The sequence below is a fragment of the Dipodascopsis tothii genome (assembly GCF_038497935.1).
Source record: "Dipodascopsis tothii strain CBS 759.85 unplaced genomic scaffold V1510scaffold_9, whole genome shotgun sequence".
NCBI lineage: Eukaryota > Fungi > Ascomycota > Lipomycetes > Lipomycetales > Lipomycetaceae > Neoaidaea > Neoaidaea tothii.
The window spans coordinates 104840-130666 of record NW_027117993.1 but is presented as its reverse complement, the minus strand read 5'-3'; the positions used below and the strand labels follow the sequence as shown (position 1 = coordinate 130666).

General features: G+C 66.8%; 12 protein-coding genes and 1 non-coding gene across 13 annotated transcripts; 6 read left to right on the top strand and 7 right to left on the bottom strand.

Moving 5' to 3' along the window:
- Positions 1-1441: 1441 nt before the first annotated feature.
- V1510DRAFT_402196 (uncharacterized protein) lies at positions 1442-1697 on the top strand (the record flags this gene model as incomplete). Its single annotated transcript, XM_066932088.1, has 2 exons — positions 1442-1576; positions 1608-1697. The coding sequence occupies 2 exons, from the start codon at positions 1442-1444 to the stop codon at positions 1695-1697; spliced, it is 225 nt and encodes a 74-aa protein (XP_066789867.1).
- V1510DRAFT_429326 (uncharacterized protein) lies at positions 1684-6101 on the bottom strand. Its single transcript, XM_066935309.1, has 4 exons — positions 3545-6101; positions 3361-3514; positions 2110-3330; positions 1684-2080 (listed from the first exon to the last, which is right to left on the bottom strand). The coding sequence occupies exons 1-4, from the start codon at positions 5855-5857 to the stop codon at positions 1779-1781; spliced, it is 3990 nt and encodes a 1329-aa protein (XP_066789866.1). The 5' UTR covers positions 5858-6101; the 3' UTR covers positions 1684-1778.
- A 493-nt stretch (positions 6102-6594) lies between these two features.
- Positions 6595-8108, bottom strand: V1510DRAFT_414256 (PCI domain-containing protein). Its single transcript, XM_066933380.1, has 4 exons — positions 7954-8108; positions 7865-7921; positions 7598-7834; positions 6595-7566 (listed from the first exon to the last, which is right to left on the bottom strand). Exons 1-4 carry the CDS (start codon positions 8038-8040, stop codon positions 6616-6618), a joined length of 1332 nt encoding a protein of 443 aa, XP_066789865.1. The 5' UTR covers positions 8041-8108; the 3' UTR covers positions 6595-6615.
- Positions 8109-8181: 73 nt separating this feature from the next.
- Positions 8182-9754, top strand: V1510DRAFT_392137 (Pre-mRNA splicing factor PRP21 like protein-domain-containing protein). Its single transcript, XM_066931790.1, has 4 exons — positions 8182-8306; positions 8387-8433; positions 8466-9015; positions 9047-9754. Exons 1-4 carry the CDS (start codon positions 8204-8206, stop codon positions 9718-9720), a joined length of 1374 nt encoding a protein of 457 aa, XP_066789864.1. The 5' UTR covers positions 8182-8203; the 3' UTR covers positions 9721-9754.
- On the bottom strand, positions 9605-11109 carry V1510DRAFT_325294 (Pre-mRNA splicing factor-domain-containing protein). The gene has a single exon (XM_066930797.1). The coding sequence runs from the start codon at positions 10953-10955 to the stop codon at positions 9762-9764; it is 1194 nt and encodes a 397-aa protein (XP_066789863.1). The 5' UTR covers positions 10956-11109; the 3' UTR covers positions 9605-9761.
- Positions 11110-11293: 184 nt separating this feature from the next.
- On the top strand, positions 11294-12045 carry V1510DRAFT_402191 (uncharacterized protein; the record flags this gene model as incomplete). Its single annotated transcript, XM_066932087.1, has 4 exons — positions 11294-11305; positions 11479-11754; positions 11786-11976; positions 12009-12045. The coding sequence occupies 4 exons, from the start codon at positions 11294-11296 to the stop codon at positions 12043-12045; spliced, it is 516 nt and encodes a 171-aa protein (XP_066789862.1).
- A 159-nt stretch (positions 12046-12204) lies between these two features.
- V1510DRAFT_406581 (mitochondrial 54S ribosomal protein bL21m) lies at positions 12205-12768 on the bottom strand (the record flags this gene model as incomplete). Its single annotated transcript, XM_066932386.1, has 1 exon — positions 12205-12768. One exon carries the CDS (start codon positions 12766-12768, stop codon positions 12205-12207), a length of 564 nt encoding a protein of 187 aa, XP_066789861.1.
- Positions 12769-13750: 982 nt separating this feature from the next.
- V1510DRAFT_325263 (uncharacterized protein) lies at positions 13751-17251 on the top strand. The gene is made up of 3 exons (XM_066930796.1): positions 13751-13805; positions 14137-17164; positions 17196-17251. The coding sequence occupies exons 2-3, from the start codon at positions 14206-14208 to the stop codon at positions 17219-17221; spliced, it is 2985 nt and encodes a 994-aa protein (XP_066789860.1). The 5' UTR covers positions 13751-13805; positions 14137-14205; the 3' UTR covers positions 17222-17251.
- Positions 17252-18594: 1343 nt separating this feature from the next.
- V1510DRAFT_406579 (uncharacterized protein) lies at positions 18595-19443 on the top strand (the record flags this gene model as incomplete). Its single annotated transcript, XM_066932385.1, has 1 exon — positions 18595-19443. One exon carries the CDS (start codon positions 18595-18597, stop codon positions 19441-19443), a length of 849 nt encoding a protein of 282 aa, XP_066789859.1.
- A 609-nt stretch (positions 19444-20052) lies between these two features.
- Positions 20053-22431, bottom strand: V1510DRAFT_414233 (aspartic peptidase domain-containing protein). The gene is made up of 4 exons (XM_066933379.1): positions 22355-22431; positions 22184-22316; positions 20578-22077; positions 20053-20322 (listed from the first exon to the last, which is right to left on the bottom strand). The coding sequence occupies exons 3-4, from the start codon at positions 22073-22075 to the stop codon at positions 20177-20179; spliced, it is 1644 nt and encodes a 547-aa protein (XP_066789858.1). The 5' UTR covers positions 22076-22077; positions 22184-22316; positions 22355-22431; the 3' UTR covers positions 20053-20176.
- Positions 22432-22848: 417 nt separating this feature from the next.
- Positions 22849-22920, top strand: V1510DRAFT_t92. Its single transcript has one exon. It is a non-coding gene; the product is annotated as a tRNA-Asp (tRNA).
- Positions 22921-23229: 309 nt separating this feature from the next.
- On the bottom strand, positions 23230-23901 carry V1510DRAFT_414230 (cytochrome b5-like heme/steroid binding domain-containing protein). The gene is made up of 2 exons (XM_066933378.1): positions 23485-23901; positions 23230-23453 (listed from the first exon to the last, which is right to left on the bottom strand). The coding sequence occupies exons 1-2, from the start codon at positions 23876-23878 to the stop codon at positions 23311-23313; spliced, it is 537 nt and encodes a 178-aa protein (XP_066789857.1). The 5' UTR covers positions 23879-23901; the 3' UTR covers positions 23230-23310.
- On the bottom strand, positions 23845-24557 carry V1510DRAFT_414229 (uncharacterized protein). Its single transcript, XM_066933377.1, has one exon. It carries the CDS (start codon positions 24490-24492, stop codon positions 23995-23997), a length of 498 nt encoding a protein of 165 aa, XP_066789856.1. The 5' UTR covers positions 24493-24557; the 3' UTR covers positions 23845-23994.
- Between the last annotated feature and the right edge of the window lie 1270 nt (positions 24558-25827).

Here is a 25827-nt window from a genome sequence, read left to right as displayed (position 1 = left end):
CGCCGCACCCTATCCGCTCCGAGTTACCCGGCCGCCGCCGGGCTATATGCGGCCGCGCCGCGACTGGCCCGGCCCATGCGCGAGTCGCCGTCGCGCTTGCAGACATGGCGGCTCGCCGGCGACTCGCCCGGTCCCGGCGGCGCCATTGCGCTCGGCCGTGCGTTGGCGTGCGGCCCCGGCTTCTTACGGCGTCTTACGGCGTTACCCGGCGCTGGGAGCGCCTGCCTTTACGGGATCCGCCGGAGCACAGCCTCCGGCGGCGACTCGGCGCGTGCGCCGCACCGCGTGCGGCTCCCTCCGACGCGGCTGCGGCTGCTCCGAGCACGCTCCGGCTGCGGACGCTTGGCAGGCACACTGCGCGCATGGATCCGCCTGGCTCGCAGGTCGCGGCCGGCTGACAGATCGCCCGAGGTGCCGACGATCAGCGACGTGTGGGCTGCTGGACGTGTGGGCTGCTGAGCCCGGCCGTGCCAGATGTGGTGGTCTGCAGCATGCGCCGCACGGTGTGCGGCTCACACATCCTCGTGCCGCAGTCCACGCCTAGCTGCCCCAACGGAGTCGTCCCGGAGGCTGATCATTGACGAGTCCGCGGGCTTCTCGAGCCTCACACAAGCCACATTGGTGCATCGTGTGCTTGCGTGTTCCTCAGCCTGAGCCAAGGGACTGGCCGGGCAGCCGAATGCGCCGCACGCCCTGCGGCTCAGTTACCCGGCATCAGAAGCTCTTTGTTTGGTCCGCCGCACGCGCGCCCAGAGCTCTCATATCGCCGGCGGCCTGCGCTCCTCGGTGCCGGTGCGCGCCATCCCGAGCGCCGCACGGCGTGCGGCGCATTTACCCGGTCTGCTGCTCGACCAATCAAGCGCGCACTATTATAACTCGTCACGTGTTACTTACATCCCCCATCGCGAAAACTGTTTTCTCGACACCCACAACTCATCAAGAAAGGTAGGCCGACGGATGCGGCGGCAGAGGCCTCGGCGCAGGCTGGCGACTGGCAGGGACCGAGCAGAACTCTGGCCGGGCAGGCACAGCCGACCGGCGTGGCCCCGATCGATGGCCCGGCCCTGGCGTGCGATACAAAGGCTTGCCCATTGGCGGTCCTGGCGGCAACTCCGACAGGCTGCTTCTCGCCCGCTGCTGCGGCTGAGCTCTGCCGGGTGATTGCCGGAGTCTCTGGCGACTCTCCGGCGGTGGCGCCGTCGAGGGCGGCCGTCTGAGCGCAGGTGCGGCAATCTCACGCAGCGGCTATATGCTCTACGGCATCTAGCCGCCCACAGAGCCTCCTCTCAGCGTGGCCGCCGCCGGGCGCTCGTGGCGGGCCTTCATCGCTCGAGCCAGCACCGTCAGCAGTCGCAGCCGTCTGCAGAGCCCCCCGCGCCAACGCCCGCCAGCCTGCGCCGCCGCCCAGCCGCCCGCGCAGCCGACAATGCTGACCCGCAGAATGGCTGGAGGACACCACGGCCCCAAGACGTACAGCGGACCCATCCACATCCACCCGCCGCGCGCGGTGCACAAGTGGGGCGCCAAGCTGCTGGGCGCGACGATGTGGTTCTGGGTGTTTTACCGCCTGAAGAACGTAAGTGCACGCGCGGCATCGCTGACAACAGGACGCCCCGGTGCTGTTTGGCTTCCGCCACCCCTGGGACGGCCACCACGGCCACCACGAGGCGCACGGGGAGCACAAGGAGGAGCACTGAGCATCGAATCATAGACTAGAATCGAGATGTACCATACTATTCAATTGATTCCGTCCCCATGAGGCCAATGGCTAAACTAGACTACGCGTGGTCCAGCAGGTACTCCTGCTGGAGCTTGAGCAGCTTGAACTTCTTGCGCTGCTTGCGGCGGCCGCCGTGGAAGGAGCGGCGGGTGTGGGTGATGAACGTCGAGAGCGAGAGGAACACGTACTTCTCGCCCAGCCACGAGCACAGGAAGTTCATGCACACAAAGAGCACGATCGTGACCTTGAACCGCGTCGTCATCTCGGTCAGCAGCAGCAGGTTGAAGACCCACTGCGGCGGGCGGAAGAGGATGGCGAGCATGAGCGCGGTGGTGGCGGCGATGGTGACCATGAACGGAACTGGGTCAGCGCGCTCGGCGGACACTTACCGTTCTTGTAGAAGGGCTCGCGGTAGGGCGGGCCCACGCTGAGCACGATGGCGATAAAGATGTACTGGAACGACGACGACAGGAACAGCGCCGTGTTGTCCGAGCTGTTGACGTGCGAGTCGTCCGAGCCGGGCACGGGCGGGATGTACCACGGCTGGCGCTGGACGAGGAGCCAGATCATGAACTGGAACACGACCGAGATCAGGATCTGGCCGACGAGCCGGATCAGGATCTTCTGCGAGACCAGGTTCGCGGTCGGCCGCTTGGGGCACAGCACCGGGTACGGCCCGGCCCAGGCCATGAAGACCGCGATCGGCAGGATGAGGAACATGTCGATCGTCAGGAACTGGAAGTCGCCCAGGTTGGTGCCGTTCTTGTAGAGGATGCCCACGGTCGTGAACTGGATGGCCGAGTAGAGCGACATGTACTTGAAGCAGTTGAAGCTCGTGACGAGCGACGCGCGGCCCTCGCGGATCACGTTGGGCACGCACGAGATGTCGAAGATGCGGCTGGTGAACGGCGCGGCGACGGACGCCTCGGCCTCGGAGAGCGAGATGCCCACGTCGGCCGCCTTGAGCGCGCCGCAGTCGTTGGCGCCGTCGCCGCAGAAGCCGACCGAGTAGTCGATTGCCTGGAGGTTCTCGACGAGCTCGTGCTTCTCGTCGGGCGACATGCGCGCGTAGATGTCGGCCTTGATGAGCATGCGCTCGATCAGCTCGGGCGAGCCGCAGTTGATGACGAACCGGAAGACCTCGCCGGTGACGGCGAGCGAGTACCGGCGCATCTGGTCGGCCGAGTACGCCGAGGGCGCGGGCAGGGGGAGCAGCATGCGCGAGTCGAGCCGCAGCTCGGGGTCGTCCACGCACTGCCACTCGACGTGGTCGACGCCGGCGGTCAGGTGCGGCACAAACACGGGCACGGCGCGGTCGACGAGGCCGCACTCGCGGCCGACGCTGATGGCCGTCAGCACGTTGTCGCCGGTGCACATGACCGTGCGCAGCCGGGCCGCCTTGAGCTCGGCGATGATCGACGCCGTCGTGTCCTTGAGCTTGTTCTCGAACACGATGAGGCCCACGAACGCCAGGTCCGTCTCCACGTCCTCGCGCCGCAGCTTCTGCGCGCGGAACCACGTCAGCTTCGGCAGCGGCTTGGCCGCGCACGCGATCACGCGGTAGCCCTTGTGCGTGTAGTAATCCAAAATTTGCTCGTAGTTGTCCGGGACTGGGTCAGCGGGCCCGCACAGCCACTTACACGTCTCCGGCCGGCAGATGTCGCGCATGATCTCGGGCGCGCCCTTGACGTAGGCCTGCATGCCCGTGTCCTTGAAGCGCTTGATGACGACGCTCATGCGGCGGAGCTGCGACACGAACTCGAACAGCCGGATGATGCCGAGGTCGGCGTTGTCCTGGGGTCAGCGGCGCCACGCGGGGCGTACCTTCTCGTAGCCGGCCTCGGAGTCGGCCGCGATCAGCGGCGCCAGGGCCGCCGGCGGGTGCGCGACCGCCGGCGCCAGCTTCTGCGACTCGGTCGCCAGCCGGTCGTCGGTCGGCGACGCGCGGCTGCCGGCGTCCAGGCGCGCGCCCTCCTCCTCGTACGACCACCCGGTGAACTTGAACATCTTGTGGTCCAGCGGGTCGCCCACGAGCTCGCTGTCGATGAGCCGCAGCGAGTGGCACGTGGCCATGGTGAACAGCAGCGCCAGCCGGCTGCGGCCGGGCGCCTGCTTGTCGGCGTGGCGCGGCGACGCCGGCAGCAGCGCGGCCGCGTCCGTGACCAGGTCCGTGAACGCGCCGTTCTCGACGGCGTGGACGCCAAACACGTCCAGGCCGTCCTCGGTGAGCGTGCCCGTCTTGTCGAAGCACACAATGTCGAGCTTGCCGCCGACGTTGACCCGGTTCGGGCTGATGCAGAAGATGTTCTTCTTCTTGAGCCGCGTCAGCGCGATGTTGGTGCCGATCGTGAGCGTCGCCGGCAGCGCGGGCGGGACCACGATGGTGATCAGGTCGAGCGCGCGGAACGCGATCAGGCTCTTGGACAGGCCGAGCCGGATGAAGTCGATCGTGTAGAACACGAAGCCGCAGGCGGCCATGAGCGCCATGAACGCGATGTACTTGAGCGAGTCGCGGTAGAACTTGAAGCCCGACGGCTTCGGGAAGAGCATGGACCGCACGAGCGCGCCCTTGGTCGTGTTGAAGCCGGTGCGGACGACCATGGCGAGCGCGACGCCGTGCTCGCCGGACTCGGGCCGGCGCACGCGCACGATCTTGGTGCCGCAGAACAGGAACGACTTGGCCAGGTCCGGCACGACGACGGTGCGCATGCCCGCCAGCAGCTGCAGCGTCTCGGCCGTGGCCGGGTACTTGGACACCGGGATGGACTCGCCGGTGAGCATGCTCTCGTTGACGATGGCGTCGCCGGTCAGCTGCACCGAGTCGCACGGGAAGTAGCTGAGGCCGGGGTCCGAGACCTCGTAGACGTCGCCCGGCACGAGCTCGGACGACGGGATCGAGACCCAGAAGCCGTCGCGCAGCGCGCGGACCTGGCACACGAACCGCGAGATCTCGCGCAGCCGCCGCATGTTGGCGCGCGTCTCGACGACGGTGTTGGCGACCGACACGACCGAGATGAAGAAGATGCAGGCCGCGTAGTAGTAGTACTCGTCCAGCGACCACAGGACCATCGAGAACACCTGGAAGATGTAGAACGGGTGCAGGACCTCCTCGACCAGCAGCTGGGCCACGGTCTTGTCGTCGATGTCGATGCTGTTGGAGCTGAACACGAGCTGGCGCTCCTCGACGGTGGCCGTGTCGATGCCGTCGCGGATGTGCGCCAGCGCGGTCCAGTTCGGGTCCTTCCACGCGTTGTTGAGCTCGAAGCGGCCCTCGGCAGGGTGGAAGATCAGCCGGGTGTAGCGGTAGTCAAAGTAGTGCAGCGTGGGCAGCGCCGGGTCCCAGTCGTAGCCGTCGGCCGACGGCTTGTGGGCGACGCCGGCCGAGAACACGGTCGAGATCGGCCGGCCGTAGGCCTCCTTGGCGATCGTGTGCGTCGACAGCTCGCCCCACTGCGTCTCGACGACGACCCAGTCGCACTCGCCCAGCGGCGCGCGGTAGCCGAGCAGCGCGATCCGCAGCTTGGGGAACCACCGCAGCAGCAGGTACCCGACGCCGCCGGTCACGACCGACAGCAGCACAAACAGCGCGATCCGCAGCGGGCTCGTCACGTAGCCGGCCATCGCGATCATCAGGTCCTCCTCCTCGAGGTAGACCGACTGCTGCAGCAGCGCCGGCGGCGCCTCGAAGCTCGGCGGCCGCGGCTCGTCCGCGTCGCCGAGCAGCGGCCGCGCGGGCTCGGGCCGCGTGTACTCGTCGTACTGCAGCGGCTGCGACCGCGTCGGCACCAGCCGGAGCCCGCGCACCGACTCGGACCGCACGCTGCTCTCGTCGCCGTACACGGCCTGGTCGCGCTCGACGTCGTCGTGGTTGAAGAACCGGAACGACGTCGTCGTCGAGTTCGACCGCGACCGCGCCCGGCCCGTGTGCTGGAACGTTGACAGCGACGACGGCACCGACTCGGACACCGGGCCGTCAAAGACGCGGTCGTGCGCCATCTCGCCGTAGTAGCTGCTCTCCGTGGCCTCCGAGTCGCGCCGTGGCCGCCGGCCGCGCTGCACCGACGACGCCCGCGACACGGATGCCGCCCCGCGCTCGCGCTCCTCGGCCCACGCCGGGGGGCCCTCCGTCCACGACATCTGATCCTCTCTGGCGGGGACACGTGTAGACCACGCTGGTGTATGCACGCGGTCTCTGTCTCCGCCGGGTCTTGCCGGCTGTGCTTTCTCGGGCGGATCGTTCGTCGTTTGCTGCCGGGCCCGCTATCGTGGAGGTAAGGCCGCTTGGTGATGCCGGGTAAGCCTTATCAGGGGCGCGAGTTACCCGGCCGCGTAGCCCGCAGCCAGCGCACCGCGGCCGGCGTGGCGCCCACGGCCGGGCCGCGGAGCCGGAGCGGTCGGCGGTCGGCGAGGGCGCGTATAAGTAGGCGGCGGGTGGTGCACGTGGGCTATCAAACATCGGGCACGGCGGAGCCGCAGTGCGTCTATCAAACACCGTGCATGACAGAGCCGCACGCTGTGCGGCTATCAAGCAGCGCGCACGGCCGCGCCGCACAGCGTGCGGCTGCCAAGCAGCTCGCGCAACCGAGCCGCACGGCGTGCGGCTACCAAGCAGCTCGCACGACCGCGCCGCACGGCGTGCGGCTGCCAAGCAACTCGCGCAACCGAGCCGCACCGCGTGCGGCTACCAAGCAGCCGCGCCACTGAGCCGCACGGCACGCAAGCAGCTCGCCAGCCTGAGCCGCACCGCGTGCGGCCGGTCTCGGCTACATGGGGCCATCTGCCCGCAGGCAGCTGCCCCCTCGCAGCGGCCGCCGGGGGCTTGTGCGCCCCCAGCGCCACCCTACCCAGCGCCCCGCGGGCGGCTGTCGCGCAGCTACAGTCGGAATGTGCATTGACTAGGCCTTGGCGGCGTTGACGAGGTCCTCCTTCGAGATGAGGTGGCCGAGGGTCTCGACCAGGCCGAGCAGGCTCGACACGTTGGAGGACCACTCGTTCAGGACGTCGTTGCCGTCCTTCGGCTTGGCGAACGAGACTATCCGCTGGGGCCGGTTGATGCGCGCGTAGATGGTGCCGGCCGTGACGAGGTTGGACAGGTAGGTCTCGGTCTCCTGCTCGGTCAGGTCGAGCAGGGTCTTGAGGCGCGCGGTCTGGATGCGAGTGTAGTACTTGGCGATGACGCGGATGTTGTGCTCGATGACGCGCTTGCGCAGGTCGTCCCAGCGCTGCTCGCCCTTCGGGTTGGAGACCTCGAAGACGGGCGTCGAGCGCAGCTGGGCGCCGTAGATCTCGTTGATGCGCGGCCAGCGCATGAGCTCGTCGACCGTGAAGCACTTGATGAGCTCGGACTCGAGCGCGAGCTGGACCAGGTTCGAGTCGGCCTCGATGCGGTGGATGAGGTCCGAGCGCTCGTTGTCGTGCGGCGCCAGGATGATGAAGTACACGATGTTCTTGAGCACGTCCTTCCACTTGGTGTCGTCCTCGCGCACGCTCTTGGTCGCGTAGACCGCGCGGTAGTGCTTGCACAGGTCCAGGTAGCGGTCCTCGTACAGCGCGATGACGATCATGAGCTCGTAGTAGCGCAGGCGCAGGTCCTCCACGGCCTCGTCGTCGAAGTAGCTCGTCGAGATCTTGCGCGAGAGAATGCCGGCCTGGGTGTGGTCCCCGCGCGCCACGCACAGCTGGATCTGCTCGAGGATGAACTCGGTCTTCTCGCGGTTGTTCATCGAGCCGTACGTCTCGACCTGCAGGTCGCACATCAGGTCCGCCGCCGCCGCAATGTCGCCCTGGCCCTCCTTGATCTTGGCCAGCGTGCGCGTCACGCGCGCGCGCTCGACCTCGACAAAGATCTGCCGTCAGCGCGCCCGGGCGCCCACCTACCTTGCCCTCGGTCACCGTGCGCACGCAGTCGATCACCTCGATCTTGGTCTTCAGGTCCGTGACATCGTCCAGGAACCCGATCACCTCCTGGATCATCTTGGTGATCGCCTGCTTGAGCTGGCCGTGCTTCTTGGACAGCAGCTGCACCTGCTCCGTCATCACGCCGTACTCGCCGGCCTCCTTGCACGCGCGCACGATCCTGAGCAGCAGCCGCTCGGTCGACGCCAGGTCCGAGGCCTATGTCAGCGCCGCCATCCGTGCCCGTACCTGTCGCGTCTGCTTCTCGAGCGCCAGCAGCCGCTCGAGGCCGCCCTGGAGGTTGGTCTGTCGTCAGCGCCGCACGCGCGCGCCCGTACCGCCAGCACGCCATCGATTTCGGGCAGCTCCTTGTCGAGCTGCTCGGTGAAGTCCTTCTCGGCCTTGATAATGGTCCCGTCCGACATCGTGGCAGGCGCGTTCGGATGGATTCGGTCGTCTGTGGCGGTGTGCGGTGCTTGATAGAACGTCGTCGATCGCGCGCGGGTCAACTGCCGTGCCGCGGCGTCGTGCCGCTTATGCGCTCCCTACACCGCAAAATTTCTCGCGCCGCAACGCATCCGCACCACCATGTCGTCTAGAGGCGAGAACGGGGCCAAGCCGGACGGCGCGACGCAGGGCGGCGCGATCGAGGCGCCGGTGGGGATCATCATCCCGCCGCCGGACATCCGAGGTACGATGGCGCGGCGCGGCGGCGCGGGGACGGCCCGTGGCGGCCGCCGCGGCACCGGCGCAGAGCCCGCTGACGGGCAGAAATCATCGAGAAGACGGCTGGATACGTCCATCGCAACGGCAGTGCGGTACGTGAGCGCGCCGGCCACGCTGACGGCAGTTCGAAGCGCGGATCCGCGAAAACGAGAAGAACAACACGCGGTTCTCGTTCCTGTCCTTCGCCGACCCGTACTATCCGTTCTACGAATGGCGGCTGGACGAGCACAAGGAGGGCCGCGCGGGGCCCGGCGTGCGGGCCAAGGCGCCCGAGCCCGTCGAGGAGGAGCCCGAGGGCCCGGACGAGCCGCCGGAGTTTGAGTTCGCGACCAAGCTGCCGCTGATCTCGGCGCAGGACCTGGACATCGTCCGGCTGACGGCGCTGTTTGTGGCGCGCAACGGGCGGTCGTTCTCGAACCTGCTGGCGCAGAAGGAGGTCGGCAACTTCCAGTTCGACTTTCTGCGGCAGAACCACTCGCTGCACAACTACTACACCAAGCTGGTCGAGCAGTACACCAAGGTGATCCTGCCGTCCAAGGCGCTGCAGGCCACGCTCGAGGCGAACGTGGCCAACAAGTACCGCGTGCTGGACAACGCGCGCGCGCGCGCCGAGTGGCAGCAGTACCAGAAGGCCGAGACACAGAAGGCCGCGGACGAGGCCGAGGCCGAGCGGAGTGAGTGGCGGGCCGGGCGCGCTGACGACAGTATCGTTTGCCCAGATCGACTGGCACGACTTTGTGGTCGTCGAGACCATCGAGTTCACGCTTGCGGACGACGACATCGACCTGCCGCCGCCGCTGTCCAAGGTCGAGCTCGAGCACGCGTCGCTCGAGCAGAAGCAGATCATGTCGCTGTTTGGCGACGCCAACCGGCTGCGCATCGAGGAGGCGCCGCCGACCGACGAGGCGCCGGCGCCGGGCGCCGGCATCGCGCCCGCGGTCGTGCCCACGCCCGCGCCCGAGCCCGCCGAGTCCGAGGAGGAGGCGCGCATCCGCGAGCGCCAGGAGAACTTGCGGCGGCAACGGCAGGCCGAGGCCGAGGCCAAGGCCGCGGCCACGCTCCCCAACATGCGCATCCGCGCGGCCGGGTCCACGCGGCTGGCCCAGCGCGGCGCCGCCGAGAGCCTGCAGTGCCCGCGCTGCAAAGAGCTCATCCCGGCGGCCGAGTACTCGGAGCACATGCGCATCGAGCTGCTGGACCCGCGCTGGAAGGAGGAGAAGGCAAAGTCCGAGGCCCGGCACGCGATCTCGAACCTCAACACGAGCGACGTGGCCGCCAACATCAAGCGCCTGGCCAGCGCCCGCGGCGACCTCTTCGACCCGGAGGGCAACGCGCTCACGCCGGAAGAGTCCGGCCGCCAGAAGCGGTCGGCCAAGTGATGTATTGTACTGTATATTGGGAAGGTCTATCAAAATTCGCACTACTCGTCGCCCGCGACGACCGCGCGCCGCCGGCTTTCGGCGGTTTCAATCACGCTGCGGTTGAAGCCGTGGATGAAGTTGGACGCGCCGTACTCGCCGGCGCGCTTGCGCCGCTCGTCGTCGAGCGCACGCTCCTGCTCGTCGCGCTTGCGGCTCTCGGCCATGCGCCGGAGCCGAACCTGCTCGAGTTCCTCGGCGTTTTTGCGCATTTCCTCGAGCTTGCGGGCGCGGTCGTCGTCCGAGGCGGCGGGCCGGGCGGCCGACCGGTCGGCCGGCCGAGCGGGACGGCGGCCGGGCGAGCGCGAGCGCGAGCGCCGGTCGCTGTGGCGGTGCGAACGGTCTCGCGAGTCGCTGCGACGGCGCGAGCGGTCCCGCGAGTCGCTGCGGCGATGCGAGCGGTCGCGTGAGTCGCTGCGGCGGTGCGAGCGGTCGCGTGAGTCGCTGCGGCGGTGTGAGCGCTCGTCCGAGTCGCTGTGGCGGTGCGAGCGCTCGCGCGAGTCGCTCCGCCGCCGTGAGCGCTCGTCCGAGCCACCCCGCCGGTGCGAGCGCTCCCGCGAGTCGCTTCGCCGGTGAGAGCGCTCCCGCGAGTCGCTCCTCCGGTGCGAGCGCTCCCGCGAATCGCTCCGCCTGTGCCGTTCCCGCGAGTCGTCGCGCCCGCGCTCGCCCCCCCGCTCGCTCTCCCGCCGCAGCGCCGCCTGCCGCGCCTGCAGCTCCCGCAGCCGCTGCGGGTTGCTCCGAATCGCCATCAGAGCAGCCTGCTGCTCCTTCTTGATCGTCATCATCGGGTCCTCGCGGATCTTGGCGGCCACGTCGCGGCTCGTGTTTGCGTTCGCGTTCGTCGCCATAAACGCACGGTCGTCCGTCTTGAGTGTGCCCATCGTATCCTGCTCGCGCAGCAGCTCCTCGACCTTGTTCTTGCCGAGCAGAAACGCCTCGACCTCGTCGGTCACGCCCAGCGTGCCGCCCTGCGGCGCCGCGTACATCCAGTCGAGCCGATCGACCCGCTTCCTGCCACCAGCCGCTTCCTGCATAGACTGCAGCTCATTGCGCTCGCGCTCCTCCTGGATCTCGCGCTGTCTTTCGGCGATCTTCTTGCGCTCATCAAGGGCGTCTCGTTCCTTCTTCCAGACGGCCTCCTGGTTGCGCATCAACCCGGGATGCCATGACTTCTTGAGATTGAGATCGCCACCCATGATGCCTGCTGTCGCTCAGTGCGCTGTGAGGTTGACTGGCCGTGATCTGATCGTGGACGAGAATGTTTTATTGCCACCGCTGAGTGGGAGCGGCTGGCGGATTTTGTGCGGCGGAGCGCGGACGCGCACTAGCGGCCCGCAATTGTGCAGTTACGCCATATGTCTGCGGCACCGCGCGGGTAGTCGGCATAACCGTCGCCCGCAGCTGCACTTGTGGCATGCGGTCCCGCCGCCGGGCTCTTGCGCGCTGGCGCACAATTTTCATCTCTCACGCCGGCTCTCTCTCGCGGCCAGCACGACAGGAAGCAAGCAGGACGTATCGCGTGCGCATCCGAACGATGTTTTTCCTGGTAAGCAGCACGGGCAGGATGGCGCGCGGGCGATCGCGCGGATGTCGCCGGCGGATGCCGCGCGCGGATCCGTCCAAACGACGTCCAGACCGGCCGCGACCAAACGGCCGGCAGCCGGCCGCCAGCCGCCGCGCCCGCCGAGCGCGTGTCGCAGACCACGCTGACGTCCGCAGAAAGATCTCACGCTCAGCATAACGCTGCAGCCGACGTACTTTGGCCCCACAATGCATTCGTACCTGCGGTCGCGGCTGCTCGAGGACGTCGAGGGAACGTGCTCCGGCGAGTACGGCTACATCATATGCGTGATGGATGGCATGCGGATAGAGGTCGACAAGGGCCGGGTGATTCCTGGCAACGGCGGCGCCGAGTTCCTGGTCAAGTACCGGGCAATTGTGTGGAAGCCGTTCAAGGGCGAGGTCGTGGACGCGGTGGTGACGTCGGTCAACAACGTAAGTGCGCGCGCGGCGGCGCTGACGGCAGATCGGGTTCTTCGCGGACGTCGGCCCGCTCAGCGTGTTTGTGTCGACCAAGCTCATCCCGTCGGACATGCGGTTCGACCCCAACCTCAACCCGCCCGCGTACGTGTCCGAGGACCAGACCATAGAGAAGGGCTCGCGCGTGCGGTTGAAGATCGTCGGCACCCGTGTCGACGTCAGCGAGATGTTCGCCATGTAAGTGCGCGGCCGGGCAGGCTAACAGACAGCGGCAGCATCAAGGAGGACTATCTCGGTGTATTATAGTGCGGGAGCACCCAAAAGTACCTCGCCTGGCGAGACATAGACGGCGGCCTCGGCCGCCAGTGTATTATTTCTGTATCACTTTATTTTGGAGTTCTTCGGTATGAAAGTATATGTACGCTGTATGTATATCAAAAACACTACACGCAATGGCTATGTACACTACTCGGGCGCCACGCCGATCTCGGCGATCCGCAGCACCGTGTAGGGGTGCTTGCTCTTGATGTGCTTGACGCGCCGGTTGCGCCGCTTGGTGCGGATCGTCTCGCGCAGCGGCTCCTTGGTGTGCTCGACCACGCGCGCGCGCACGACGCACACCTTGTCGTCGACGAACGGCGCGCCCTTGAGCGTGAAGTTGCGGTTGCCGAACGTCTCGATCTGCGTGATCCGCAGGACGTCGCCGACGGCGACGTCCTTGAGCCGGAACGGCAGCGTCACTGTGTCGCCGGCCGTGACCAGGAACGACTGCGAGTGGATCTTGAACGTGGCGTAGAGCGCGGCGCCGGCCGGCGCAGGCACGCCGGCGGGCACCGTGCCAAACGCTTTGCGGAGGTCGCTGGCCGACGGCTGCGCGATCGTCTCGTTGAGCTTGAGCGGCTTTGTCAGCTGCGCGCTGGACTCGAACGCCCGGGCCGACGTGCTGAAAGCGGGCGCCCACGCCGGCCGCAGCGCTGCCCGCCCGGCCACTGTCTTCAGGAGGTTTATCCGCAGAGGACTCGAGAACATCTGTCGGTCAGCGTGTACGTGGCGCAGGTGTGGCGCATGGCCGCTGCGGCTATATGCGGCACGGCGGCCGCGGGGGCTATGGTCGGTCTCCGGCGGCGGCTCCGTCGGGGCGACTCGGCGAGCGGCCCTGACGCGGAGCACGAGCTCCTGCTCGCAGCGCGCAGTCGCGACGGAGCTGCGGCCAGAGGACGTCCTGCAGCATTCCATGTAGCGCATATAGCCGCATATAGCCGCGTTTCCGAGTCTCCGGTCGCGACGGCGGCGGAGCGCCCTGCGGACGGCATTGTGTGTTGGCGGCCTGGCGGCCCCCGGTTCGAGCCCGACTCGTCGGCCAGAGAGCTGCCGGCAAGAGCTCCGAGGTCATATAGCCGCCGTCGTGGCTGCCGATGTCATAGAACCGCCGTCGTGGCTGCCCCGTGGCGCATAGCCGCCTGGGGAGCCTGCCTCGACTGAGTCGCCGCCAAACGCTCGCCAACACACAATTCCGCCGGAGGGCACGTCCTCAGTGGAGCCGCCACCAGAAGCTCGTCAATGCTCTCGGCGGCAGTTCAGCCAGAGGCAGCTGTCCTTCAGGAAAAGCCGCCAGTGCTGGCAGCCCCCGCTCCGATGAGCACGCCGCCTCGCGTCGCCGTGTTTTCTGGGCGCGCGACCAGCCGTCCGGGCTCGCCGCCGCCGGCCGCGCCATGCGCCGTGTCGTCTGCCGCACTCACCTTCTGTGTGCAATCGTCCCGCGGTGTGTGTCGTGAGAAGTTTGCAGAGAAAATCTGCGGAAATTTTGTCGTCACGTGTGCGTCACGTGCAGACGCACACGTGACGCCGCACGGAGGCGCTCCAGAAAAGAGGGCAAGTTGGCGATAATACCAGCCAAGCAGTACACACCGCACGACCGACAGAGCGCACGGAAACCGGAGGCCGGGTGTTCGTTTGCGTGATTGGAGTCGATAGAGATAGATTGGTAGGTGCAGCTGTGTTTCGGACGAGCGTCTCGGGATACAAGCGGATGCAGTTGTCTGCCTGACCAAACAACGCCCTCAACGGTAAGCGGATGCGCGCGGCACAGAGCGGTGCGCAGCGGCAGCGGGTGCGGCGAATGGCATGTCGCTGTCGCTGCCAGCGCTGGCGACGGCTGGCCGCGGCCGGCGACGGCGCTGGCCGCGGCGGCGGGCGGATTCTGCGGACCGGACGGGCAGCCGCGGCCGTGTCCGGCCGGTGGCGCGTCCCCGGCCAGCCGGTGCGCGCGGAGTGGCCGCCGGGCGGCAGCCGCGCGGCCACGGGCGCGCCGGGCCGCGGCGCGCCCGTTGGCGGCCGCGCGGGCCGCCCGGCAGCTAGCGCCGCACTTGGTGCGGCGCGACCAGTGCTAACGTCCAGATCCGACCCAACCTGTGATCACACCGACACCGTCGCCAATCCAGCCAGCAGCGGCACCGACGCAGCGCGATGCCGTCGACGTTTTTGGGCGTGTACCGCGCGCAGTACGCGTACGCGCCGCAGTCCGAGCAAGAGATAGAGCTCGCTGAGGGCGACCTGCTGTACATTCTCGACAACACAACCGAAGATGGGTGGTGGAAGGCCAAGAAACGGGTGCTGAACCAGGACGAGGAGGAGCCTGTCGGGCTGGTGCCCAACAATTACATCCAGGCGGTCGAGCCGAGCGGGCAGGCGCGGGCAATGTACGACTACGACCGGCAGACAGACGAGGAGGTCTCGTTCAAGGAGGGCGCCATGCTGGACATTTACGACCGCGCGGACCCCGACTGGACGCTGGTGGGCCTGGCCGACGAGTACGGGTTCGTGCCGTCGAACTACATCGACTTCAACCCGGCGCCGGCGGCAGAGCCGGCGCCGGCTCCTGCCGCGGCCGCGGCCGTGCAGTTCCAGCCGCCGCCCAAGACGCCGGTGTACCCCAGCTACTCCAACGAGGTCCCGGTCGAGGACGAGGACGTGTACGAGGACGCCGAGGAGCAGGCGCCGGCGCTGCCGCGGCGGCCGCGGGCGTCGTCGGACGCGTCGCAGATCTCGCGGGCAGCCAGCCCGAGCCCGCCGCCGGCGGCGTCGCACTCGTCCAACTTCTACACGTGGGACGTGCAGGAGGTGGACGCGCGCCGCAAGAAGCACAAGGCCACGCTGGCCATCGGCAACGGCTCGGTGCTGTTCTCGCCGGACCGGCCGAGCGCGTCGCCGCAGCAGTGGTCGATCTCGAACCTGGTCAACTACAACAACGAGAAAAAGCACGTCTTTCTCGAGTTCCAGCACCCGTCGGCGTCGCTGGACCTGCACGCCGGGTCCAAGGAGGTCGCGAACGAGATCATCGCGGCCATGGGCGAGGTCGTGGGCATCAAGAAGGCCAGCGGGCTGCGCGAGGTCATCGCGGCGTCGTCGACGGCGACCAGCAAGAAGTACGGCAAGGTCCTGTACGACTTCGATGCGCAGGGCGACGACGAGATCACGGTGCGCGAGGGCGACGACGTGTTCATCATCGACGACCAGAAGTCGGACGAGTGGTGGATGGTGCGGCACGCGGTCAACAACGCCGAGGGCGTGATCCCCAGCAGCTACGTCGAGGTCGTCAAGCACGCGCCGCGCAAGTCGTCGGCCAGGAAGGACAAGGACGACCGCGAGCCGCTGCAGCGCCAGAGCTCGCGCCACAAGCGCGACCGCTCGGACGCGGAGCCGCCGGTGGCGCCGGCCAAGCCGAGTAAGTCCCCGGCCGCGCGCGCTGACGCAGAACCCGACCCGAACAAGCTGCGGACGTGGACGGACCGCACGGGCACGTTCAAGGTCGAGGCCGCGTTCGTGGGCTGCACGGACGGCAAGATCCAGCTGCACAAGCTCAACGGCGTCAAGATCGCCGTGGCCGCGTCCAAGATGTCGGTCGAGGACCTCGAGTACGTCGAGTCGGCGACGGGCATCAACCTGGACGCGGACAAGCCGGCGGACCGCCGCGGCCGCTCGGCCTCGGCCTCGAACGCGGTCTCGGTCTCGCCCATGCGCTCGGACACGCTCTCGGACGCGCAGACCAAGGCTGTCATGGCGGCCACGGCCAAGTCCCGCGACGAGTTTGACTGGTTCGAGTTTTTCCTGAGCTGCGGCGTCGACGTCAGCAACTGCCAGCGCTACGCCAACAACTTCCAGCAGGACCAGATGGACTCGTCGGTGCTGCCGGACATCACGCCGTCGGTGATGCGCACGCTCGGCCTCAAGGAGGGCGACATCCTGCGCGTCAACAAGGTCATCGACCAGAAGTTCAACCGCAAGCCCGCCCGCAGCGTCTCGTTCGGCTCGGCGGCCGACGCGCCCGAGCCGCTGTTCTCGACCGGCCCCGGCGGCGAGCTCAAAAACAACACCACGCGCAAGGGCCGGCCGACGGTGGGCACGTCGGCGACGACGGTCGCGTCCGACGGCGGCTTTGGCGCGACCAAGGTGCTCAACGAGTTCGACGACGACGCGTGGACGCCCAAGCCGGCCGCCGACAAGCCTGCGAGCCCGGCCGTGACCGGTGCGCTCAAGGACCTGACGAGCTACACGCCCATCTCGCCGGCCCGGCCGGCCACACAGGCCGCGCCGCCGGCGCCGGCGCTCCCGGCGTCGTTCCAGACGTCGGCGCCGGCACAGATGCCGGCCATGACCGGCCAGCCGTTTGCGCCGCTGCAGGCGCAGCCGACGAGCCAGCCGCAGCCGTTCCTGGCCTCGCCGACGGGCATGATGCCGCAGTCGACGGGCATGTACCAGCAGAACTCGACGGGCATGATGCCGGTGACGTCTGCGCCGATGGCGTCGATGGCGTCCGCGCCGATGCAGTCGTCGTTCTCGTCGCCGGGCCAGCCGTCGATGAACTCGCTGAGCATGCAGCTGCAGAACCAGCGGCTGTCGTCCCAGCCGACCGGCTTCGGCTTCCAGAACTCGGGCCCGGCGCCGTCGGGCTTCACGACCAACTTTGCGGCCATGATGTCGTCGCCGCCGCAGCAGCAGATGACGGCGACGGGCTTCCCGAACAGCTTTGCGTCCAACGGCCGCATGGGCGCGTACCAGGGCATGGGCATGAACCCGATGCCGACCGGCATGGGCATGAACGGCATGGGCATGGGCATGGGCGGCATGAGCTCGATGCCGACCGGTATGAACGGCATGAACGGCATGAACGGCATGAACGGCATGAACGGCATGAACGGCATGAACGGCATGCAGTCCATGAACGGCATGCAGCCCATGAACAGCATGCAGCCGTCCATGACCGGCTTTGGTGGCCCGTCCGTGGGCCAGCAGCCCACCGGCATGAACTCGTTCCTCATGAAGCCGCTCGAGCCCGTCAAGACCGGCCCTGTGCCCAAGGTCTCGTTTGGCGGCATGAACAAGCCCGAGCCGCCGGCGTCGCGGCGGGCAAACCTCGCTTCGGCCAGTAAGTACCCCTACGATCGAGCTAACAGCAGCTGCCGAGAACCCGTTTGGCTTCTAGAGGCCTACGACCATGGACAATCCGTCTAGACGAGCTCCAGGTGTGGGCCGTATGTATCGTTAGCACGATGCGGCCCGCGCGGCCGCATAGACGACCGGCTGCGCGGCGGTTCCTTGTTTCCCCTTTTTGTTATTCGGTTTATGATTTGTTGTACGTGTCAAAATGCATGTGTCGTTCCTGATCGGCGTAGAGCCGCGCGCGGCTGATCGACAGGGCGCGCGCCGCATAGAGTGCGGCTGGCTGCCCGGACGCCAGCCGCACGGTGTGCGGCGCCAGCCGCGCGCGGTGCGGCTGGGAGGCGCCGCACGCCGTGCGGCGCGCACCGCCTCATCGCCAACGCCACAAGCCACACCGCTCCCAACTCCCAGCCTTGTTCCCCGCGTTCGTTGTCGCGGGCACTGCGGGAACCGATGGCGCCGGCGACGGCATTGCGCACGATCGAGGCGTGCGGCCGAGACTGCTTATTGTCTGCGTTCTGATTGGCCGAGTGCTGCGTGCGCCGTCTCGATAGCCTTTGGCTTCTCGTCCAGAACGAACAAAGAACTCGGCCCGAGCAGCAAACGTGCCCGCCACCCCGCGGAAGTAGCGCTGGCGCGGGCCGGCCAACTCAATTGCAAAGTGCTCACAGGCCACAAGTCCGGGGTGACGCAATTAACGAGCAGTACGCTCGGTGGCGGCGCTGTGTGCTCTTCCTCAACTGCGCCTTGATCGGCCGGGACGGCATCTGCCACCCCGCCTCGCCAGCGTCACTGCGCCGGCGGCCGTCGCAGCGCCTAGTGAGCTGTCCGGTCACCGGCACCGTCTGCCGGTGGCCAGCCTTTCCAAGGCTGCCGCCCAGGTCAGCGGCGGCTCGGCACCAGCTGCCTCCCTCTCCGCTCCCGCGGATATCCGCGGCCTTCGTCGTCCACGCTCTCCCCACGAGCAGCCCTCGCTTGTCGCCCCACGCGACCGGCAGTCGACGGATATGTGGGGCTATCGCCGGCAATCGGCGGACGCAACCGTTGAGGCCCAACGGTCCACGGAGCGAAACAACGACAGCCGTTGAACGCGCACAACCACGCGGCGTCTAGACCGTTGAAAACCGTTGCCGAACGCCGCTCATAGCCGAGCTCTCTTGTCGTCTCTCTTTGTCGCTCCTACGAAGAACGAGCGCACAAACCGTATTGCCGACAACGGTCGCAAACCGTCGATTTGATATAAAGCTCTCGGCGGGCGACGAAGACACCCAAAGGACTTTGGTATTTCGAATTTATTTCTCACCTTCGACCTTACGCTCGTTTACACCAGGTTCCGTGAGAAAGACTACCCCGCCAAAGAACCACGACTCTCGTTTCACCCGAACGCTTCGGCGGATCTAAAACCAGATCACCACCATGAAATTGGCAGAGAACATCTCGCCCGGAGGCACGCTGGCGCTCCACGAGCGGCTGGCCCGCAAGGAGCGCTCAACACGCGTGCCGTTCCACATCAGCGACTCGACGGACACTCGGCTGCTGATGACCGGGCCCACCGAGCTCGACCTGCCGCCGATTGACTACGCCGTGCGCGGCGTCAAGGTCGCGGTCGAGATCGCGGCCGCCCGGCGGTCGACCGCGCTCAACAAGGACGCGGACACGATCGACCGGCTCGACTCGACGTTCATGGTGCCGTACCACCATGAGGGTCCGTTCGACCCCGCGCTGACGACGCGCCACGGCAAGAAGGTCACCGACAGCAAGTCGCCGCTCAAGGCGCTGAACGTGACCAACCTGCCGCCGGCCAAGCGCATGCGCTGCAGTGACCCCGAGAAGGGCTGCGTCGACGACTCGGACGCTGAGTTCTCGGACGAGCTCTCGGACGGGCTCTCGGACGACTCGCTGGCGGACTCGGAGATGTCGGACGCCTCGGACGGCTCCGACAGCGACGGCGGCCGCCGCGACGAGGAGATCCGCGAGCTCAAGCAGGCCGGCATCTACGGCCGTTGGCCGGGCGAGGAGTTTGCGAACGCCGGCCCCCGCGCCGCGCGCAAGAGCAAGCAGGCCCGCCGCGACCAGCAGCAGCGCAAGCGCCGCCAGCAGCGCCGCAAGCGCAACGGCCACCAGGGCCCCGGCAAGCGCGCGCCCAAAAAGAGCGGCTACGCGCGCCTGCTCAACATGATCCTGAAGCGGCTGCGCCGCGTGCGCCGCCGCATCTATTCGTCCACGCACGCCAAGGTCGAGCGGCCGCGGTCGCCGCGCCGCTAGCCGGCGTCGGGATCCATAATTAAAGGGCTATGTGGAGGACTGGTTATCTAGGCGTCTGGGACGCGATTTATGGCTATTCATGTATAAAAAACTAGTTGGTGTAATAAAAGTGATGTTTGTTGACTGAGGCCAGTAGCGGCCTAGTGCATGCCGACCGGCGCAGTGGCGCCAAGCTTATGCAGGAGCTCCTGGGCACGTACTCGGTGCCAGACGGCTGGCTCCTTGTCTTGGCGGACGCTGGCAAATTGTAGCGCACCGCGCGGGTCCTGCCTACCTGGGCGCCCACGGCCGCGGGCTATCAACCATGACGTCACTGCGGCCCGGCCCTGTCGCGGCCGTCCTGCGAACAGCTGTCAACGGGCGCGTTCGGCGCGTTCGCTGGCGAGTTCGCCGGCCCCACGGGATAGACGTCCTGGCTGGTCGCTGCCGTAGCGCTCTGTAAACCGGCGCGCGGGGGTCGTCCCGCGGCATCCGCAACAAAGAGCCTGCTTGTCTACCTCCACGCCTCTGTTGCACAGCCCGCGCCAGCGCACTGCGCCGCACCACTGCCCTGGCACACTAGCAGGCTTCCCGCATCCATACTGCAGCAGGCGGTAACGAAACCGTGGCTTGCATGAAAAAAATAATTTAAATCTAGCAAACACCGTGGCCTAACCCGTCCCGGGAAACCGGTCCGCTCGGGTTACAGGAACGCGGGATGCCTACAAACCCGCTGACTACTTGCTTACATCATCTACAGAGCGCCGACAAGCAGCGACAGACCGCACACGGCCAGGCCGGCGAACACGGCACGCATGTTGCCCACGACAGCCACGGCGGCGCTGTTCGCCGACGTGGGCTCAGAGCCGCCCGACGTGACCGTCACAGTAGATCCAGAGCCTGCGTTGTCAGTAGTGCTTCCACCACCAAGTCCAGTGCCCTCGGCTGTCGTCGTTTGTCTCGTACGGTGAGTTGTCGTTGTCAGAGTCGGCTCGGTCATGTCCATGGTCATGGTGTCGGTCATGTCCATGGTCATGGTGTCGGTCATGTCCATGGTCATGGTGTCACTCATGTCCATGGTCATGGTGTCCGAGCCGGACTCCGTAGTCTCAGAGCCGTAGTCATCGGTCATAGAAGCCATATCCGTCGACATACCATCGTCAGTCGTCGTGGGACGCGCGGTCGTGTGGCGCGTGGTCGTCGCGCGCGACGTCGTCGTGTCGGAGCCGTAGCCACCGGTGGCCGAGTCGGTCGGCTCGCCGTAGCCGTAGCCGCCGTCGGTGCCGGCAGTGGCCGTGGGCTCGTCCGTGGCGGTCTCGACCGAGCCGGTGGTAGCCGAGCCCGAGCCCGAGCCCGAACCCGAGCCCGAGCCCGAGGTGATTCCGTCCTGGCCCATCTCGACGATGTCGCTCTTGCCGCCGCTGTACGACGCCGGCGCCATCGCAACCGAGTTCGAGTCCAGGTTGTAGACAACGTAGGCCGAGCGCAGGAACGTGTCGCCGAGGATCGAGACACCGACGCCCGAGTTGTCGAGGATCGACATCAGACAGACCTCAACGCCGTCGTCCCACGTCGCCGTCGAGCCGTCCGAGCCAATAAGCGGGACAATGAACATGTCCGAGGGGATCGAGATCGTAAGCTCGGAGAAGACAAAGTCCAGCGAGCGCTTGCTGTCGACCAGCGAGCAGTTGGTGATGTACGCGCCGAGCTCCTCGTACCACTGCACCGGGAAGTACTGGGCAATGGCGTCGATGTACGTCTGCGGGAAGTACATGTACGAGGTGCCCGAGTCGAGCAGCACGGCCTCCTCGAAGCTCGACGACGACAGCGACTCAGTCTTGCCGCCCTCGCCAACCGAGATGCCGGTCAGAGGCACGTAGAACTCGCTCGGCGAGCTCGACGACGAGTCCGACAGCGTGTTGAACTCGACCAGATCGCCCGAGAACTTGGAGCGGTCGTAGCCGCCAAACAGGACCGAGCCCGCGTTCGAGTCGACGTCGTTCAGCCACAGCGAGTACGAGCGCGAGTTGATGATGCCCTCGGCGTACATCATGTCGGGCAGGTTCGCGTAGCGGTAGTCGGAGCCGTACTGAGCAACCACGGCCTCGTTGGTGTCGTAGCCAATGCCCATGATGCCCTGCGTGGTGTTGCCGGCGTCGGCCAGGCCAAACGTCATGTTCTTAATCTCGATGCCGCCGATTCCGAACGTGTCCGTGGCGTACGAGCCCGAGGCGTACGTGCGGTCGCCATACGAGATGTAGAAGATGTCGGCGCCATCGACAAACGTCGACGACTCGTCCTCGTTGAAGATGCCCGTCTCGCCGCACGGGTCGTCGCTCTCCTGGCACAGCTGCTGGTCGCCGGAGTGCGTCCAAATGTCCGAAGAGCCGGTGTCGATCTGCAGACGCATGGTCTGGCCGGGCGTGCCGATGGTCACGTTGGCGTAGTACAGGAAGAAAGCGTTGTCGAGCTCCTGCGACACCGTCGCCGAGCGCTTCTTGCTGTTCTTGGCCAGCTTGCGCGACGTCTTGGAGACCGCGCGCTTGGGCGAGGCCGGCAGGTGCCGCTCGCGCTCAAACGTCAGCTCAACGACGCCGGCGCGGACGACAGCCAGCGCACACAGCGCCAGCACAATCAAAAACAGACGATTCATTGCTGTTCGTCAGTCCCGCTCTTCCCACTAGCGCGCGCTCGGCCATGTCCGGCGATCGCCCGGCGGCGATGCCGACCGGCTGATCTGGCCGCGCATCGGGTCACTTACTGATGTGGTCAACAAACGTCCTCCAGCAGTATCCAGAAAAGGCTTCCGGACTCTCGAGACGGTCGAATTTCGCTAGTTGGACCCCGATGCGATATTCGCTCGGTCTTTATATCAGGGCTGCTCGCCGGCTCGTCTAAAGTCAGGAGTGCCGTTCCGGAAACACACCAAAACCTTAAATTGTCCCCGCCTGTTTCGGCAGCTGCGCTAGGCCCACCGTGCATGAATCGATCTATGGTCACCGCACAGCATTGGTGCGGCTACCGGACTAGCGATATGCAGCCAATGTGCCAAGAGAGATGCAGGACTAGTGCCGTAACTTGCCATGCGCCTGCGTTGCCCGCCCTGCGCCATCGATAGCCGCACCTAATTTCACTCATCTCCGCTCGTACCCACCGGGGCGAGCCGCGGGCCAGGTCCTTCCGGCAACCCAGCTAGGCGCCAAGCGGGCGGTGCCCAGCTTTTGTGGAGCATTCTTGGCGGCGGCACAGCTAACCTTCCACCAGAGCCACCACAGGCTGTGAGGGCAGCTTTAGCCTTGCGGTCGAGAGTCTCCCGGCACGAAGGGCCGGGGTGCGGGATGGACGACAGAAGGACTGATCGAACACGCCGCGTCGCGCGCGACGGAGGGTGTCTTGCAATCCAAAACACGACCGTTTGATAACGTGTCGGCAATAGTTTAGTGGCCAGAATCTCCGCCTGTCACGCGGGAGACCGGGGTTCGATTCCCCGTTGCCGAGTTTTTTTTCCCCGCTGCGCTAGGTCTTTGTCTTCAGGCACGCCCGCCGCTATTGTCCGATGCGCCCATTGTTAGCCTTGGTCTCGGGTCAAGTCGTTTCCGGCTGCCGTCTCGGCGCCCCCCTCGCCGCAGCCGCGCCAGGCGTCATCGCCGCATCCCGCTTCGCGCCGTTCCACACAACGCAGAGCATTTGCTGCGGCTCGCTAGCCCGCGCCCACCGCGACATCACATGATGCCGTACGGCTCTACGCGGCGGCTTGGCGATCCGCGCTTTGCGCCGCCAGCCGCTCAGCCGGCACTCAGCCCAGTGGCCAGACGTAGACGTCATTGGAAGCAATTAATTACATACAGCCAGCAGCCCTTCAGGCCGACCCCACGGCTTGCCGCCGCTTCACTCCACCGTCTCGTTCACCAGCTCGCCACACAGCATGTACTTGTTGCGGAACACGTCCTCCCAGTCGTTGAGCGTGCTGATCTCGGTCTGACCAAGGTCCTTGAGCGTGTCCAGGGGCTGGTCGATCGGCGTGAGCATGTCTGTTGTCAGCACGGCCGCGCTCGCACTTACCTAGATCAAAGCTCCCGTTGGCCAGCCCGCGCGATGCGTCCCGACCGGCAAAGTTGCTGTACGGCCCACCGGGGCCATAGAACGACCGCCCGGCGGTCACGTCGTAGACGTTTCCACGGATTCCGATCAGCACCCGGCCGTCCGTGCCGGGGTTGTTCTCGCCCGTGAACGGCGCCAGAGTCTTCGGCGTGAACCGCGTGAACACGATAGGCTCCGTCTGCGTCGCGTTCACGGCCTTCTCAGCTTCTTTGTGCTCCGACGATATTCCCGGGAAGATCATCGACAGACTCATGTACAGCAGCGCCGCGATCAGCAAAGCGTTCACAACGCCGTAAAAGTACGGCAGCTCGGTCCACGCCTGGACGGATTGCGGCACGTACGATCCCAGACTCATGATGGCTGCTGGCGGCCGTGGCAAGTGCGATCGAAGTGTAGATTTGAGGGGCTGATGCTAAAATACACGAATGGGATATAGCGCGACACGTCAACTGGTAGTACCTGCGGCGCCATCTACAACTTTGCCTTGACAGACGCGACCAAGCTGGCCAGCTCGCGACGGGCGGCGTCGACGTCGCCCTTGTCTGCGTCGTGCTTGATGCGTGTCACGGCCGGGCCGAACTCGCCCCAGACGTCGTCGGTGTAAGTTTTGGTCGAGAGCAGGTAGCTCAGGGGATCTTCCACAGAGATCAGCTCTTGCAGGTTCGAGCTCAGGGCCGCCTCGGGAAAAATCGCCGTCGGACCTATGGCAGACCGTGGCTGCGAGCTGAGTTCGGACGTCTGCTCGGTGACGGTGCCGCCAAAGAGCAGGTCGACCACGGCGCGGCCATCGTTCGGATCGCCCTGGGTGAGGTATGTGTAGTCGTGGACGACCGGCGAGCTCGGCGTGCTGTCGCGCAGGCTGCCAGAGGCCGCCGGCGTCGAGAGCATGCTCGGGCGGAACATGCCGGCCGACGACGACAGAACGCGGTCGTCGTCGAATGCGGATGCGGATCGGGCCGGGATGGGCATCGCAAATTGTGCTGAGTCGGCCGCGACCGCGGCCGCTGCGGCCGAGCGGAACGTCTCACGACCGGCCCCGGCAGCGCGTGCCGGCTGTGCGGCCGCGCGCGCCATGACGGCCGCCTCGGCCGTCTGTGTTCGCGCCGATCCGCCCTTATTCGCGACCGAGGTCCCTCCCGGCGCCGCCAGGGCCGCCGCGGTCGCCGCCGCGGACGCCAGAAACCGCGGCCGGCTGGGGTCCTCTACAGCGACAGAATCAGCGACGGGACCAGCAGGATCACGATCACTACCGGCACGACTATCACGACCATCTTGCTGCTTTTCGAGGGTTCCTTCTGTAGATTTGTAGGGGCCCTGGCCCATCTTCGGATCAGCAGATCTATCGATGGACGCCCAGGGGAGCCGGTCTATATACCTACAAGCCTAGCACGACGACGCCAAAATCACAACAGTGCCTGGCAGTCCGGGGACGGGACGACTCACACGTGATAATTGTGCCCGGCCGGCAAAGTCCCAAGCTCGCAACGTTTGTACCACAGCTACACCGGCCGAGCCACGCGGCAGTTCCGCACACAAAGAACGCTTTCGGCACGGCTGGCCGCCTGGGCTCTGCCGTTCCGCTGGCTGCACAGAGCTCGTTAACAACAGCGCCCGCGGCCGTGTGCCGAGGCGATGCCGCGGGGTCCTGCAGCTGCACCGCACAGATGGCGGGGTCGTGTGCCCCGCTCACGGCGGCGCACTAAGGCCAGCAGAGGGCCTAGCTGTGCGGCGGGCTACGCGCCGCACGTGACGGACAATTGAGGCCGCAAACGTCCGTTCACGTGACACATGCAGCGCGCGGCACGCGGAGCGCGTGACGACTGCAGCCCCAAGCGTCGCAGCGCGCGACAGCTGTGCCCCGATGCACGGCGGACATCGCGTGCCACGACGCAGCGGCCACGGGTGCCGCGACCAGCGATCGGCATGCGCTGGAAGCCGGCGTGCCGCCGGCCAGGCCCGTCGTGCGCGCCGCAGTCGTTGTCGGCCGGCCCACCGCGTCGCCGTCGCGTCGGGCGTGTACGGTCACGCTAGCGCGGCGGACCGTGACCTAAGTCCTTGCGGCTGTTCCACTCCGGACCCAATCTGGGTGCGTCCGGAGCGCGTCCAACAGCCTGGCAGCGGCCGCGCACCGCCACAGTCGTAAATACTCCGCGACGGCCAGAGCCGATCTGCACGTCGTAGAACAGCTGCCGAGCGAGCCATCGGGGGGCGCAGCGGCGCTAGCAGCGCGCGCAGCCAGCGACCCGTGCGGTGCGCCCCGGCGGGCAGCGGGGACGGGCGGCGTCTGCGCGGCGTGCGACTGCA

Excerpts from the sequence above, each read along its gene's own strand:
- V1510DRAFT_414229 (XM_066933377.1), bottom strand. The coding sequence starts at position 24,492 with ATGCCCATCCCGGCCCGATCCGCATCCGCATTCGACGACGACCGCGTT.
- V1510DRAFT_325294 (XM_066930797.1), bottom strand. The coding sequence starts at position 10,955 with ATGGGTGGCGATCTCAATCTCAAGAAGTCATGGCATCCCGGGTTGATG.
- V1510DRAFT_429326 (XM_066935309.1), bottom strand. The coding sequence starts at position 5,857 with ATGTCGTGGACGGAGGGCCCCCCGGCGTGGGCCGAGGAGCGCGAGCGC. Across the intron at positions 3,515-3,544 it reads CCGAGGCCGGCTACGAGAAG|GACAACGCCGACCTCGGCAT; the intron begins GTACGCCCCGCG and ends CGCTGACCCCAG. Across the intron at positions 2,081-2,109 it reads CGAGCCCTTCTACAAGAACG|TTCCGTTCATGGTCACCATC; the intron begins GTAAGTGTCCGC and ends GCGCTGACCCAG.
- V1510DRAFT_414256 (XM_066933380.1), bottom strand. The coding sequence starts at position 8,040 with ATGTCGGACGGGACCATTATCAAGGCCGAGAAGGACTTCACCGAGCAG. Across the intron at positions 7,922-7,953 it reads AAATCGATGGCGTGCTGGCG|ACCAACCTCCAGGGCGGCCT; the intron begins GTACGGGCGCGC and ends CGCTGACGACAG. Across the intron at positions 7,835-7,864 it reads TCGAGAAGCAGACGCGACAG|GCCTCGGACCTGGCGTCGAC; the intron begins GTACGGGCACGG and ends GCGCTGACATAG.
- V1510DRAFT_325263 (XM_066930796.1), top strand. The coding sequence starts at position 14,206 with ATGCCGTCGACGTTTTTGGGCGTGTACCGCGCGCAGTACGCGTACGCG. Across the intron at positions 17,165-17,195 it reads GGCAAACCTCGCTTCGGCCA|CTGCCGAGAACCCGTTTGGC; the intron begins GTAAGTACCCCT and ends AGCTAACAGCAG.
- V1510DRAFT_414233 (XM_066933379.1), bottom strand. The coding sequence starts at position 22,075 with ATGAATCGTCTGTTTTTGATTGTGCTGGCGCTGTGTGCGCTGGCTGTC. Across the intron at positions 20,323-20,577 it reads TCCCACGACGACTGACGATG|GCTCTGGATCTACTGTGACG; the intron begins GTATGTCGACGG and ends CTGACAACGCAG.
- V1510DRAFT_414230 (XM_066933378.1), bottom strand. The coding sequence starts at position 23,878 with ATGAGTCTGGGATCGTACGTGCCGCAATCCGTCCAGGCGTGGACCGAG. Across the intron at positions 23,454-23,484 it reads CAACGGGAGCTTTGATCTAG|ACATGCTCACGCCGATCGAC; the intron begins GTAAGTGCGAGC and ends TGCTGACAACAG.
- V1510DRAFT_392137 (XM_066931790.1), top strand. The coding sequence starts at position 8,204 with ATGTCGTCTAGAGGCGAGAACGGGGCCAAGCCGGACGGCGCGACGCAG. Across the intron at positions 8,307-8,386 it reads CCCGCCGCCGGACATCCGAG|AAATCATCGAGAAGACGGCT; the intron begins GTACGATGGCGC and ends GCTGACGGGCAG. Across the intron at positions 8,434-8,465 it reads TCCATCGCAACGGCAGTGCG|TTCGAAGCGCGGATCCGCGA; the intron begins GTACGTGAGCGC and ends CGCTGACGGCAG.